Raw genomic sequence first — 14610 nt, forward strand, 5'->3', positions numbered from 1 at the left:
AAGAAAATTTTTCTCTGTCAAATCAGACAAATTTTAATACTGTTATCACTGTGCTCTTAATTACCACCATATAAATTATTCACTTCGCAGACTACTTTTGTTTAAGAGGTTGCCAATATAAAGACACTGCTGAGGCTGTTCTCTTCCTTAACAGTCATGCTCCTGGACAGCCTTTATCTCTTTCCTGACATGGTTCTCACAAGTCCTTATTTACTTTCTCATTGAGCCCTAACTTTTCTCTTCAATACTCCAGAGTTCTAGTCTCTAAAAAATAAAGCAAACAAAACAGCTAGTTGTTTCTGTGTATAGTCAGGACATTCAGGTGTGTGTTACTAGTTTCCAGAGATTTTTGAAGTAAAGATAAAATAAAATGATTCCTGATGTCACGATTTTCAAACTAAAAAATAAGCAAACCCCAAGACCATGTATTAAAAAAGGAAGTTACCTATTGTAACAGTGAATAACAGGAGTTTAACAAATCTCAAGTGCCTCCTGAATTGAGTTTTTGTATTCATGACATCAAAACTAAACCCAATCCATCCTTCCTCTGCACCCACCCAAGTCTTTACTAATGAAAGGATACTCTACTTGTGAAATGGTCTTAGAAGAATAAAAGAGTAGCAGAAAAATAGATCTTAAACAATAAAACAGTTACATAGTGTCCCTATTCATAATATCTATGCTTTCTTATTAAAAGCTAAAGTGTTTTAAGTATTTTTGGAACACATTTGCTGACAGAACAGGTTGTTACTTAAATTTAATAAAGACAATCTGAACTTTAATTCACTAGGATGTTTTTTCATTCTTAGTGTTATAGATGCGTACTTACCTTCTGGTGGCTCATCGCTAAGGTATGATGGGATTTCTTGTTGATTTTTATCTGTCTGATTCATGATCACCTAAAAAACACACACATTTCCATTTCAACCTCTGAAACTACTCATCATATGCTTATTAACACTTAATCAACTTTATTAAGTTGATAAACAACATTTTACTTATTATTATTTTGGCCAAGCTATGTGGCCAGGCATTAAACCGAGATCATGACAATGAAAGCACAGAATCCTAACCACCAACCAGGGAACTCCTGATAAACAACATTTTAAAACACCTATAACAAGACTACTTCACCTTGTCTCCTACTTTGTGGTGTTGAGAAATACTTAAAATTACTAGTTGAAAACACAAATTTTAAATCAAGCAAAGATTGGCAGGCACAATACAGGCTCTATGTTGTACTATAGCTTCAACTTAAATTGAAAATTACTAATTGAAATAAAGTTGAAAGGTGGGAGTCAGCAGACAAAAATGTTAAGTGCTTCCTCCTACAGAATATTAAAAAAATAAATTTATTTATTTTAATTAGAGGCTAATTACAATATTGTATTGGTTTTGCCATACATTAACATGAATCTGCCACAGGTGTACATGTGTTCCCCATCTTGAACCCCCCTCCCACCCCCCAAAAAATAATAAATAAAGTAGAAAACCATTGAATAAGACACACATTATAATACCACTTAAGTAAAATTTTAAAAAACATTATATATTATTTTACATATATAACATATATAGCATAAATATAAAAGTACAGACCTGACAGGTAAATAGGATAATGATTACTTCTTGCACAGAAAGACACTAGGAAAATTGAACACTTTTCATCGTAATACATAAACTTCAGCTGGATATTTATTCAAGGTGAGGGACAAATATTAGCCATAAAAGACATTCTTGGAAAAACTAGGGAAAGTTTAATATGGACTGAATGCTAGATAATTTCATCACATTACTGTTAATTTTTTGAGATGATGTTTTTATTACTTATGTAGACAATAAATCTTAATAATAAATCTTACACAATGCATACCAAAAAAAAAAAGAATATTTCACAACAGACCTAAAGAAAAATCTATGTTTAGTTGCCAAGTCGTGTCTGACTCTACAGCCTCATAGACTGCCACATGCCAGGCTTCACAGTCCCTCAGCATCTCCCAGAGTTTGCTCAAACTCATGTCCATTGAATTGATGATGCCATCTAATCATCTCATTCTCTAGTACCCCCTTCTCCTCCTGCCCTCTTTCCCAGTATCAAAGTCTTTTCCAGTGAGTCAGCTCTTCCCATCAGGTGGCCAAAGTACTGGAGCTTCAGCTTCAGCATCAGTCCTTCCAATGAATATTTAGGGTTGATTTCTTTTAGGATTGACTGGTTTGGTCTCTTTGATGTCCAAAGGACTCTCAAGAGTCTCCTCCAACACCACAGTTCAAAAGCATCCATCATCCTTCAGCTCTCAGCCTTCTTTATGGTTCAATTCTCATATCCATACATGACTAGTGGAAAAACTATAGCCTTAACTAGCAAACATTTGTCAACAAAGTGATGTCCCTGCTTTTTAATATGCTGTCTAGGTTTGTCATAGCTTTTCTTTCAAGGAGCAAGTGTCTTTTAATTTCATGGCTGCAGTCACTGTCCACAGTGATTTTGGAGTCCAAGAAAATAAGTCTGTCACTGTTTCTATTGTTTCCCCATCTGTTTGCCATGAAGTGATGGGACCGGATGACATGATCTTACTTTTTTGAATGTTGAGTTTTAAGCCAGCTTTTTCACTCTCCTCATTCACCCTCATTAAGAGGCGCTCTAGTTCCTCTTCACTTCTGCATATCTGAGGTTATTTATATTTCTCCCAGAACTCTTGATTCCAGCCTGTGACTCATCCAGCCTGGCATTTCACATGATGTACTCTGCATATAAGTTAAATAAGCAGTGTGACAATATACAGCCTTGACTCCTTTCCCAACTTTGTACCAGTCTTTTGTTCCATGTGAGTTTTTAACTGTTGCTTCTTGACCTACATAGAGTTTTCTCAGGAGACTGGTAAGGTGGTCTGGTATTCCCATGTCTTTAAGAATTTTCCAGTTTGTAGTGATCCACACAGTCAAAGGTTTAAAGTAGTCAATGAAGCAGAAGTAGACGTTTTTCTGGCTCCTTTGCTCTATGATCCAACACATGTTGGCAATTTGATCTTTGGTTCTTCTGCCTTTTCTAAATCCAGCTTATATTTCTGGAAGTACATCTGGTATTTTCTATAGAATACTGGTTAACTATCATTTATTTCACAAGAGACTTAAAGAAAAACCATACTATGAACTAAAAAAAAAATTCTATCTGAAAATTTTCATAAAAACATGACATTCTATTTCCAGTTTTTTAAGGAATCTCCACACTGTTCTCCATAGTGGCTGTACTAGTTTGCATTCCCACCAACAGTGTAAGAGAGTTCCCTTTTCTCCACACCCTCTCCAGCATTTATTGCTTGTAGACTTTTGGATCGCAGCCATTCTGACTGGCGTGAAATGGTACCTCATAGTGGTTTTGATTTGCATTTCTCTGATAATGAGTGATGTTGAGCATCTTTTCATGTGTTTGTTAGCCATCTGTATGTCGTCTTTGGAGAAATGTCTGTTTAGTTCTTTGGCCCATTTTTTGATTGGGTCATTTGTTTTTCTGGAGTTGAGCTGTAGGAGTTGCTTGTATGTTTTTGAGATTAGTTGTTTGTCCGTTGCTTCATTTGCTATTATTTTCTCCCATTCTGAAGGCTGCCTTATGATCCAGCAATCCCACTGCGGGGCATACACACTGAGGAAACCAGAAGGGAAAGAGACACGTGTACCCCAATGTTCATCGCAGCACTGTTTATAATAGCCAGGACATGGAAGCAACCTAGATGCCCATCAGCAGATGAATGGATAAGAAAGCTATGGTACATATACACAATGGAGTATTACTCAGCCATTAAAAAGAATACATTTGAATCGGTTCTAATGAGATGGATAAAACTGGAACCTATTATACAGAGTGAAGTAAGCCAGAAAGAAAAACACCAATACAGTATACTAACACATATATATGGAATTTAGAAAGATGGTAACAATAACCCTGTGTACCAGACAGCAAAAGAGACACCGATGTATAGATCAGTCTTATGGTCTCTGTGGGAGAGGGAGAGGGTGGGGAGATTTGGGAGAATAGCATTGAAACATGTATAATATCATGTATGAAACGAGTCGCCAGTCCAGGTTCGATGCACGGTACTGGATGCTTGGGGCTGGTGCACTCGGACAACCCAGAGGGAGGGTAGGGGAGGGAGGAGGGAGGAGGGTTCAGGATGGGGAACGCGGGTATACCTGTGGCGGATTCATTTCGATATTTGGCAAAACTAATACAATATTGTAAAGTTTAAAAATAAAATTAAAAAAAAAAATAAAACAAGTGTATTCAATTCAAAAAAAAAAACAAAAAACATGACATTCTTCTATAGAGATGACAGCACCAATCTGAATCACTTAGAGGAGCATTTTGATTACTTTGTATTGTTATCAGAGCTCTTATAAACAGAAGTGTTCACTAGCAAACTAATTAAAAATCTACAATTAAAAAACACATTATACTATGATTATGTCTAAGTACAAGTAATAAGGGAAACTAAGAAATAAAGCTATGTTGGGATGAAAAACATAAACTTTCTTTGCCCAATTTTCTTTACTATCTTAAAATATTTGCTTTAATATTCACTTGATTAAGTACTAGTCTAAAAGCTTTCTTGCTTGGCCAGAAAACTAGGGTTGTGACCTCAGTAGTCAAATAAGTATTTACTAATCATAAAACCACAGAGCCTAAATTATTAAATCTGTAAATATACAATAGAGATTTTAAAGAATATTATAAAATCCTGCCATCTGCAAAACAACATGCATGAACCTTGAGGATATTATTTTAAGTGAAATAAGTCAGAGAAAGACAAATAGTATATAATCTCAATTATATATGAAATCTAAAAAAGCCAAACTTAAAGATAAGGTGGTTACATGGGGTTGGGGGTGTAGAGTTGGGGAAATAACATGTTGGTCAAAGGGTACAAACTTTCCATTATAAGAGGAATAAGTTCTAAGGATCTAATGTATAGCATGATGACTACAGTTAAAAATACTATATTGTATGCTTGAAAGTTGCTAACAGATTTTAAAAAGTTCTCACCATAATAACAACAAAGGTAATTATATGAGTTAAGGATGTGTTAACTAACCTTAATCTGATAAACATTTTGCAATATATGTGTATCAAACCATCACATACACCTAGACTTACACAATGCTGTATGTCAATTATATCTCAAGAAAGCTAGGAAGAAAGAATATTGTGAAAACAGTATACTTTAATATGCTGATTAATTGACAGATTGAGTACCTACTATGCATCATGTTTTATGCATGGGATATAGCTGTGATCAATACAGACCAAAACTCCACCATCATGAACATCCCATATTGTCTAGTGGGAAAGACAATAAATATGCAAAGAATATACTGTATATTGGGGCTTCACTGGTGGCTCAAACAGTGAAGAATCTGCCTGCAACGCAGGAGAACCAGGTTGAATCCCTGGATTAGGAAGATCCCCCGGAGAAGGGAGTGGCTACCCACTCCAGTATTCTCACTTGGAGAATTCCATAGACAGAGGAGCCTGGAGAGCTACAGTCCATGGCATGGCAAAGAGTCAGACACGACTGAGCAACTTTCAGTTTCATATTGTGTATTAGATAATGTTACCTGCTGTGGAAAAAAAAGATGAAGGGAAGAGGATGTAATATTTGAAGGCCTCATTGTGGTGATATCCCAAAGGAGCTAAGGACAGAAGGTACTTCAGTCAAGTGCCCTCAAGGCAGAAAAAACAATAAAAGCAAAGGTCCTGAAGTAGGAGCTTACCACAAACAGGAAGGAACAGCCAGAAAAATGTGGCGGGGGCTGCAGCAAAGGGCAGTAGGAAAGGAGGTCAAAGAACAAGGCGTGGGTGACACAGTCCCTTACAGGCCAGAGAAGCAATTATCTCGTAACTCTGAGATGGGGAGCCAGTGAAAGGAGCTGACCAGAGAGGTCATGTGTTCTGAGTTACCCTTTTTAAAGACCATTCTGGCTGTGTGGGCAGAACAAGCAATCAGAAACGAGCACAGAAAGACCTATTAGTCTCAACCTAGGGTTTTCAGGGTTTACACGTACTGCAGTGTTTATCAGGATTAATGTTAAGTGATCAGAGAAGGTCAGGGAAGTTCCCTTTTCCTTTATGACTCCTATTGCTTTTAAGTACCGGATAATCAAATAAAAAGTCATTCATATTTCCTTCTATATGTCAATAAGCCAGGCAAAACACACTGATGGCAAATGAGGGTGCTAGAGGTAGCAGTCTGAGAAGTGAGACTTTTCAAAGGTAATTTAACTTCATTAATTCAACTTAAACTGTCTTTAAAACCTAAAGGGTGTGTAACTGCACCCTCAGCATTCAGCAGCATACATCCTGTGCTTAAATAAGTAATTTTTAGTTGCTCTAATGAAAAGTCTGACTCAGACCACAGATCAAGCGCACCTCATCTTATGCTAGTCTCATTGTCAACTTAATGTATTTCATACACACTTAAGATTTTAAAAGTAACACTAAAGATATGTAATCTCTGATAACAACAATTAAATATCTGAAAGAGTATCAGCTGATGCATTACTAGGAGAAGTTCCTGACTGATTTGCTTTCATTTTGAAACTCTCGTAAGTCAGAAAGTTAAATTTATTTTCATTCTCATTTTTATATTTCTTTATTGTCATGTTAAGATCATGAGAATTATACAGCACAGTGTTTAAAGTTTTGGGATCAGAGAATTTGCATTTGAATCCCAACTTGACTATATAAACTATATGGCTGAGGACAAATAACTTCCCAGATCTTTGCTGTTCAGGAAACAGAAATTAAAGATATTCTAACCCTCACTCTGAGAATACTATTTAACAGTTGAAAACAAAAATATGCAGAAACTCCTCTGACAGAATGGCCAGGAGTGTGTGTGCCCCTTCTTGAGAAATAACTATTTTGGAGCCACTTTCTTCCCCATTGTTGTAGTCGCTTCAGTCCTGTCCGACTCTTTGTGACCCCATGGACTGTCGCCCACCAGACTCTCCTCTGTCCATGGGATTTCCCAGGCAAGAATACTGGAGTGGGTTGCCATTTCCTTCTCCAGTGGATCTCGGACTTGAACCCATATCTCCTGCATTGCAGGTGGATTCTTTACCACTGAGCTACCTGGGATCCCCACTTTCTTCCCCACTGAACTGTTAATTCCAAAAGGAGAGACACTTTGTCTGCCTTACTCAGCACTAAACCCAGTATCTGTATACCAGGAGATCATTTGGGTGATCAAGTAATTAATAGATGTCAGAATATCCTGTACAGAAATACAGGAATATTATATACACATACACCTTTCATATTTTAGCTGGAGTTATAAAACAGACATGCTAGTAACTACATATATTTCTGCTTTTCTGTATATATCCCACAAATTCCTACCCAAAGTCTTGCCTTTTCCTCTTAATACAGAATCCCTTTTAAAAAACAAACAAAATGTAACTTCTTCACATTTATCTACCTGGTAGTTTAAAAAAGAACAAGACCATCATTTTAAAAGATCAGAGCTGTTTTATTTTATGATAGCATAAAAGACGTATGCAAATTCATCTAAATACCATGAAGTGACTTTACTCTCCTGCCAACAGGCAATGAGGAGCCATCAGCCAAGTAATACTGTCAGATCTGTATTTTAAAAAGCTAACTAAAGCAAGATCAGATAGAAGGACAGAGATTAAATACAGCAAGTGGCTACTTTATAGTCTAGTGAGATAGAACAGCAGTCTGAACTCTTGTCAATTGTTCTTGTCTAAATAAAGTTTAGACCAAAACCCTAGGAGTCACCCTTGATTTCCTTTTTTTTTTAACATTCCCATCAAATCATTGGTAAATTCTGTTGCCTGAGTACGTCCAAGATACAACTACTACACATCACCTCTTCTGCTACCACTTTTAACTAAGCCATCACAATCTCTTATTTGGACAGTTACAAAGTCTCTTAACCGGCCTCTAAGCTTCCATCTTTGCTCTTCCTTCAGTCTAGCCATGTTATACTCTGCTTAAAACCCTCCAGCTTCTTCCTATTTTGCTCAGAATAAAATCCAGGGTCCTTTCCTTCGCCTTTGAGGGTCAACATCTAATACCCTGATATCATCTCCTACCATTCTGTTTCTTGCTCACTCCAGCCTGACAACATAGGCTTCTTTGCTCATCTTTTCCTGAAAGGCTCTTCCCCAATACATGTACATGGCTTGATTCCTTATTTCCTTCAGGTCTGTGCAAACGTCCCCTTCTCAGAGGTCTTCCCTGACTACCTTAAAACAGATTAGCACCCTCCTAACTCCTTTCCCTACCATTTCCATCTAACACTGCTCTATTTTCTTCATTGCTTTTACTGTCGCTTGATATACATGTTTATTCTGTGTCTCTCCCAATTAGAATGAAAGCTCTATTGTAACAAAGCTTGGTTTTGTCACTGCTTCATTCCCAGAGCCTTAATCAATGCCTGATTAAGTGGACACTCAAATACTTGAATTTTTTGTGTGAAGTAGAACATAACTTGGGTATTAATATAAGACAGAAGGAGAATATAGGATATAAAATTTCTAGTGTGAGAAACAAAATAGAAATGATGAAGACAGGGGACAGGAGAGAGGAAACGAATGCTGAGAGAGATGGACTTTTTTTTATTTTATTTTATTTATTTTAGTTTATTTTATTGCAATAAGAACACTTACCATGAGATCTCCCCTTTAATTAAGTGTACACTGACTGTTGACTATGACCTGTTCCTGAATAGCTATTTTACCTTCAGATGAGAGACATTTAGCAGTCTCTTCAGGAGACATTTAGCAGTCAATTGGACTTAAAGGGCCTGAAACTTAGCATGAAGTCTGAGTTAGAACTGAGGTCCTAAGAATGGTCTGAAGTGACAACTGAAGTTGCATGGGGTAAGTGGTGTGATTAAGGAAAAGTGCAGTAAGACAGTAGATTGATAAAGCTTAATTGGACTGTTGATATTTAAGAAGTGAGCAAAAGAGAAGCCAGCAAAAACAAAATATACCTAAAGATAGTCAAATGAGTAGAGTCTCATGGATAGCAAGAGATGAATTTATAAGCTTCCTAAAGACATATACAATGTAGACATTAAAATCATTTATGAAGATCAAATACTATGAGGGACTGTTGATGTTCTACTTAGAGGATATAAAAGGCATATATCACATGATACTATTTTTTTCAAGTGCATATAAAAGACTAAAGGTAAATATGCACACTAAGTTGCTTCAGTCATGTCCGACTCTTTGCAACCCTATGGACTGTAGCCTGCCAGGTTCCTCTGTCCATGAGATTCTCCAGGCAAGAATACTAGAATGGGGTTGTCATGTCCTCCTCCAGGGGATCTTCCTGACCCAGGGATCAAACCTGCATTTCTTGCATCTCCTGCATTGACAGGTGGGTTCTTTACCACTAGCGCCACCTGGGAAGCCCCCAAGTGCTAACAAAGATTGCCACTAGGGGACAGAAATTACATATATGGTGAGGAGGGAGAGATACATAGTATTCCTGTAGAGAGAGAAATATATACACTTAACATCTATATTTTAATTTTCTACCATAAACATGTATTGATTTTGTAATTAAAGAAAATTATATTTTTAAGTCTTAGAAATCAGTGATATTCACAAAGGATATTTTTAAAGCTGACACAGTTCATCTATATAGTTATTGTAACTAATAGGTTTTTATCCTTAAATCAAGTTGATCATCTAAAAAGCAATGTTCCTGAATCACAAAATGCTGACTTGAAGAAAATGACATCATTGAGTTTTATTCATGGTTTTGTTCCCTTCCCTTCCCCCACCCCAGTCCTGACAGCACACCAAGACCTCCACTCTTATAGCTCTTTTCCCTGATTTGCAATTTGAAAATCTTATTTATAATTCTTACTATCTTATAGTACATATTTTGGTTGTAAGCCAAAACACAGTATTTGTGGAATAAATGGAATAAAAATATAATTTGTATCCACACTGTCTTTAAGCATCATAAGAAAATATGCATACCAATACATGATCCAAATTTCTGGTTTTTTTTTTAAAACACTTTCAGCTGGATTCATGCTCTTCAAATGTACCTCTTGAAAAATAGGCAATGGTATGCCAGGGGCTTCAAGAACCACAGGAGAGATAATAATGCATAAATTCTACTACACAGTAATTCAAAATAGTTTTATTTTTAAATATACACTAAAAAGTTAAAAGTGTTTGGGAATTTTTTAAGATAACCAGACGTTCAATAAATCATTCTTGCCTGGAGCTTCTTTTAGGGTATGTTGTTGTTTAGTCACTAAGTTGTGTCCAACTCATCCTCTGCTGCCACCTTCTCCTTTTGCCTTCAATCTTTCCCAGCATCAGGATCTTCAGAGTATAATTTACCAGCTCTTTTACCACCTCCCCTGAGTTTACCCCATTCTTAAATCACATTTACACTTACATTTACTAGTGTTACCAATAGTTACAAACAGGATTATCAATAAACAATACGAAGTCTAGAGTTGTGCAGGCCAGAACCTGGCTATCTAGTCTGAAACAACTTGACTTTGAAAGCCCTGCCGCTGCTGCTGCTGCTAAGTCGCTTCCATTGCGTCCGACTCTGTGCGACCCCACAGACAGCAGCCCTAAGAGGCCACAAAGATTGATTTTTGTTTTGTATATATATTTTTTAATGTCTACATTTCTTGTACGTCACTCATATTAACAGCAAGTATATAGTATTAAAATTCCTACAGAACACTTTAGGGTAGTAAAAATTGTGTAAAAGCTTTTTAAGTATATTTAAGTACATGGAATATATTTTTCTGAATCCAAGACACCAATTTTCCTTATAAAGGTATTTTTGCTAAAATCCTTAACTATCTGTAATACCATCTTTACTTTTTACTCACATAAACCATTCCCAACTTCTACACACATATATGTGCCAAACTTCTGGTGGTATTACCTCTTCATGGATATTATCACTTCATCACTAGGAGAAATACTTTTTATATTACCATCCTGGTCATTATCATCATTACACTTTTATCTCTTAAATATGGAATTGTGAAGACAAATACACCCCTAATATTCTAAAACTGGAAGAGGTAAATAATCTACTTAATAAAATTTTAAAGTATACACATGAAGACAAATAACTGACAATGAAAGTATTGAAAAGACCATTTTAAAATGTTACCCTTAAACAACATTGTTAAATTCTATGCAAACCATCAGCCCTAAATTCAACATATACTTGGGTCCCTGCTATGTGCCAGGTACCCTGCTAGGCACTCAAGGTTTCAGTGTGAGTGTGATTAAACACACAGAGGACTATTCTAAGTCAGAGTTTACAATCCAGTGGTTACATACTTTACCATTATTTAGTTTCATTCAAAAACCAAAAAAAGGCTGCTCTATGGGAACTCATAATGCACACAAATTTCTTTTTAAAAAATGTACTTTCCTAAGAAAGGCAATAAAGACAGAAAACAGCCTTTAGATCAGGACAAATAATTTAACTTCCTCTAAGGACATATATCAGTTTTACCATGTGGTCCTGACATGTGAGTATATAGTACCAGCTAAAACTGGTCATAAGTATGTTTTTTTAAGAAACTCTGAAATGTGAAAGAGTCCTTTACTGTAGACTGCAATTCATCAGCAGTTCCTTTAAGCATTTTAAGCCCGGGAGAAATAATTCTTGTCCAGTACAACAATATCATAGATATAACAGCTGGCAAATACATTGAGCAAGGATTTATAACAACACTATTCTCTAGAGGGTAATTTCTTCCAATAATAGGAATAAGTAAACAAATGCCTCTATGAACCCCCTCCCTTTTTTAAAAGAAAACAAATCAGTGTTGTTTACAGATGTCTGTAATATATATAAAATTCTTGTTAATAATGAAAAGAAAATCTGAAAATAGTACTCAAACGTGCCTAAGGCTCAACACCCCTGTGTACCAAGGGAAGTTAAAGAGTACTAACACATTGTACATGAAGCACAACTACAAAATACAGTGCACGACAGTTTACCTTCAAAGACACTTCAAAAATTTCTTACTAAACAGTAAGTGCTAATTTCCCTATAAGAAAAAGACTATAAATCAATTAGCTAAATTATTCTACATATTTTAATATATATAGAAACTTTGCCACGTTCTCACTCCTATGCTTTAGCTTCTTTGCCAAATAACTACAAGGAGTTTAAAATATATATTTATACAGAGCTTTAGCCCACATACACCAACAAACAGTGTATATTAAAACACCAGCTTACTGTTTTTAGGCTTCTCTAGTTAACCAGCTCTCAACAGGCTCCTTTTAAAAATGGTCCCTGCCCATTAAACCAACAGCAAGTGAACTGCAGGAAATGCACTGAATGTGTCAGGAAAGAAAAAGAAATCTGCCAGTAAAACTTGCCAGTGACAGTAACAACCGACAGTATCAAAATGGCATTTTTTAAGTGTTGCTCTTAAATGAAACATTAACCAGAATTACAATAACCTATCAAACCAAATAACCAGCACGCCAGTCATTTTCACTAAATTATACTTCACTAGTTCAACAGATATCTGTGTCCCTGCTAATGTGTCAGACACTGTGTTAGACACTAAAGGTTTATTCTGAACAAGCATGTCAAAGCCCTCCTTTCAGGGTGTTTATGTATAATCCAGCAAGGTACCTTCAGGAAGTAGCATAACAACAACAATTCAATGACTAAAACAAGAAAAAGGTAAAGATTTTCCTGGAGTTAAAAAAGAACCACACACACAAGATCTAACAATGTTCTCTACGTAATGACATATTTTTCCTGCACTTGCTTTCTAGTGTACGTTATAACAAAGACTAAAGAAATGAAAGTGAAAAAAATCAAAACAGGATGCATGTAGGTTTATTAAAAGTTACTTCCTTCTTGCTTTAAGAAAACAGACATGGGTACACACACTCAGACATATACCTGTTGATGTTATATCAATACTCCTGGGGAACTCTTTAGAGCACCCACACCAGTTTTAAAGGTTCAACAACAAACAGCAAATAATCACAGATAGTAAATAAAGTGTTTTCATTTGAATTTAGCCTAAGTGTTCACAAGGGTAGAATGAATCAAATAAACTCTCCTCCTTCCCTGGGTGTTTCTAAACCTTTCCCAATGGCCCCTTCCCCCGCCCCGCCACCCTCCCCCTTCCATCCCTTTGGGCACTAGCAAGTCCTTTTTTTTTTTTTTTCCTTTAGCAGAGGGAGTGACGTGGCAGGAGAGGCAGAAAATGACCCTGAAGGAGCCCTGGCTGAGGCTGAGCTCAGCACCTCCTCCCTCTGCTCCACGTTGTACACCCAGCAAACCCCACTCCCACAGAGTTCCAGAATTTCTGTCTTCTAACATACAAGAGGCGATCTGCTAAATACAGGAGAGAGGAACTGATCATAGGTGGGAGCTTGGGGATCAGTCTTGAGGTGCGTGTGCATAGCAGGCACGGTTTTTATGTAGACTCAGGAGGCACTGATGGCCCTCATGGGTGCTCCAGCGGTCCCCAGTCACCCCCCGGGGCCGTCAGCACCTCCGTCCATCGCTTCACTTTCAAGCTCAGGTTAGGCGTGGTGGTAGAGCTACCTGGGAAGGGCACTGGGAATGTCCACTGGGGACCAAGGCTCGTGTGGTTGAACCCAAGAGAACAGTTTATCAACAGGTTAGGAGTGAGCGGGGCGGGGAAGCACGCAACCCCCCCTGCCGCATCCCTCTCCTCTCCCAGGCTGCTGACATCCTCCCACCCCCCCCACCCCCATTTTTCCGGCCTGACACCCCAGGAGGTAAGAAGTCAAGAGGAAGCGTCCAATGAGGGTCCCAATCTCAAACCACGGCGGGGGAGTCAGAAACGAGTAAAGGTGGGGGGGGGGGGGCGGGTAACCCCGCCAGCTAACCTCCACCCGCCCGCAACACGGTCCCGCCCCTCCCCCTTCCCCGTTCAGCAACCCCCCCGCCACCACCACCACCAAAAAGGCTCCGGGCAGCCAAGCCTGGGGAGGGAGGCAGTGAGGTGCAGAAAAGCTAACGGAAAAAGGCAACAGAGAGGAGCGCAGGAAGCCGGAACGGCGCCCCCTACCCTCCCTGACCGACTTACCGCTGGGTCGGGGGCCGGCGCCGGGGCCGGGCGAAGGAGCGGGCAGCACCGAGGAAGGGCGAGGCGGCCTGAGCGGCGGGCACAGCCTCGGGCAGTCGCGGGCTCCGCAGACGCCTCCTCCGGCTGTGGAGCCAAAAGACACGGTTTGCGACGGCGGCCTCTGGCTGCGGACGTGGCGCCGGACGCAACCCGCCCCCTCCACCGCCTCCTCAGCTCCCGCCTCCTCCTACGGCTCGCGCTCCAAAGCGCACGCGCACCCGGGGCCCCTCCCGCGCCCACCGGGCACACGCCCACCCGCTGCTCGAACTGCCCAGCCCTCCCAGCAGCCCCCAGCTGGTCGCCTCCCGACGTGCGCACGCGCGCCGCTCCTCAGCTTCAAGCCTACTCCCGCCCCTTCGCCCGCTGGGTGCAACCGCGAGAACCCCCGGCTGGTCTCCGCGCGCTTCCCCCTGGTCCTCCCGCCCCCTTCCCCGCTGCCGTCCAATCAGATCGG

General features: G+C 39.0%; 1 protein-coding gene across 1 annotated transcript in view; it reads right to left on the minus strand.

Annotated features, from left to right (window-relative positions):
- Nucleotides 1-14334, minus strand: part of TMEM263 (transmembrane protein 263) — a 19401-nt gene extending 5067 nt beyond the window's left edge. Inside the window, exons 1-2 of the mRNA XM_027541885.1 lie at nt 14118-14334; nt 830-899 (exon numbers count right to left, since the gene is read on the minus strand). Of these exons, the coding sequence (XP_027397686.1) occupies nt 830-893 (64 nt within the window). The 5' untranslated portion in view covers nt 894-899; nt 14118-14334. The remainder of the gene's footprint in view (nt 1-829; nt 900-14117) is intronic.
- Nucleotides 14335-14610: the final 276 nt, after the last annotated feature.

This window comes from Bos indicus x Bos taurus, chromosome 5 (genome assembly GCF_003369695.1).
Source record: "Bos indicus x Bos taurus breed Angus x Brahman F1 hybrid chromosome 5, Bos_hybrid_MaternalHap_v2.0, whole genome shotgun sequence".
Taxonomy (NCBI): Eukaryota; Metazoa; Chordata; class Mammalia; order Artiodactyla; family Bovidae; genus Bos; species Bos indicus x Bos taurus.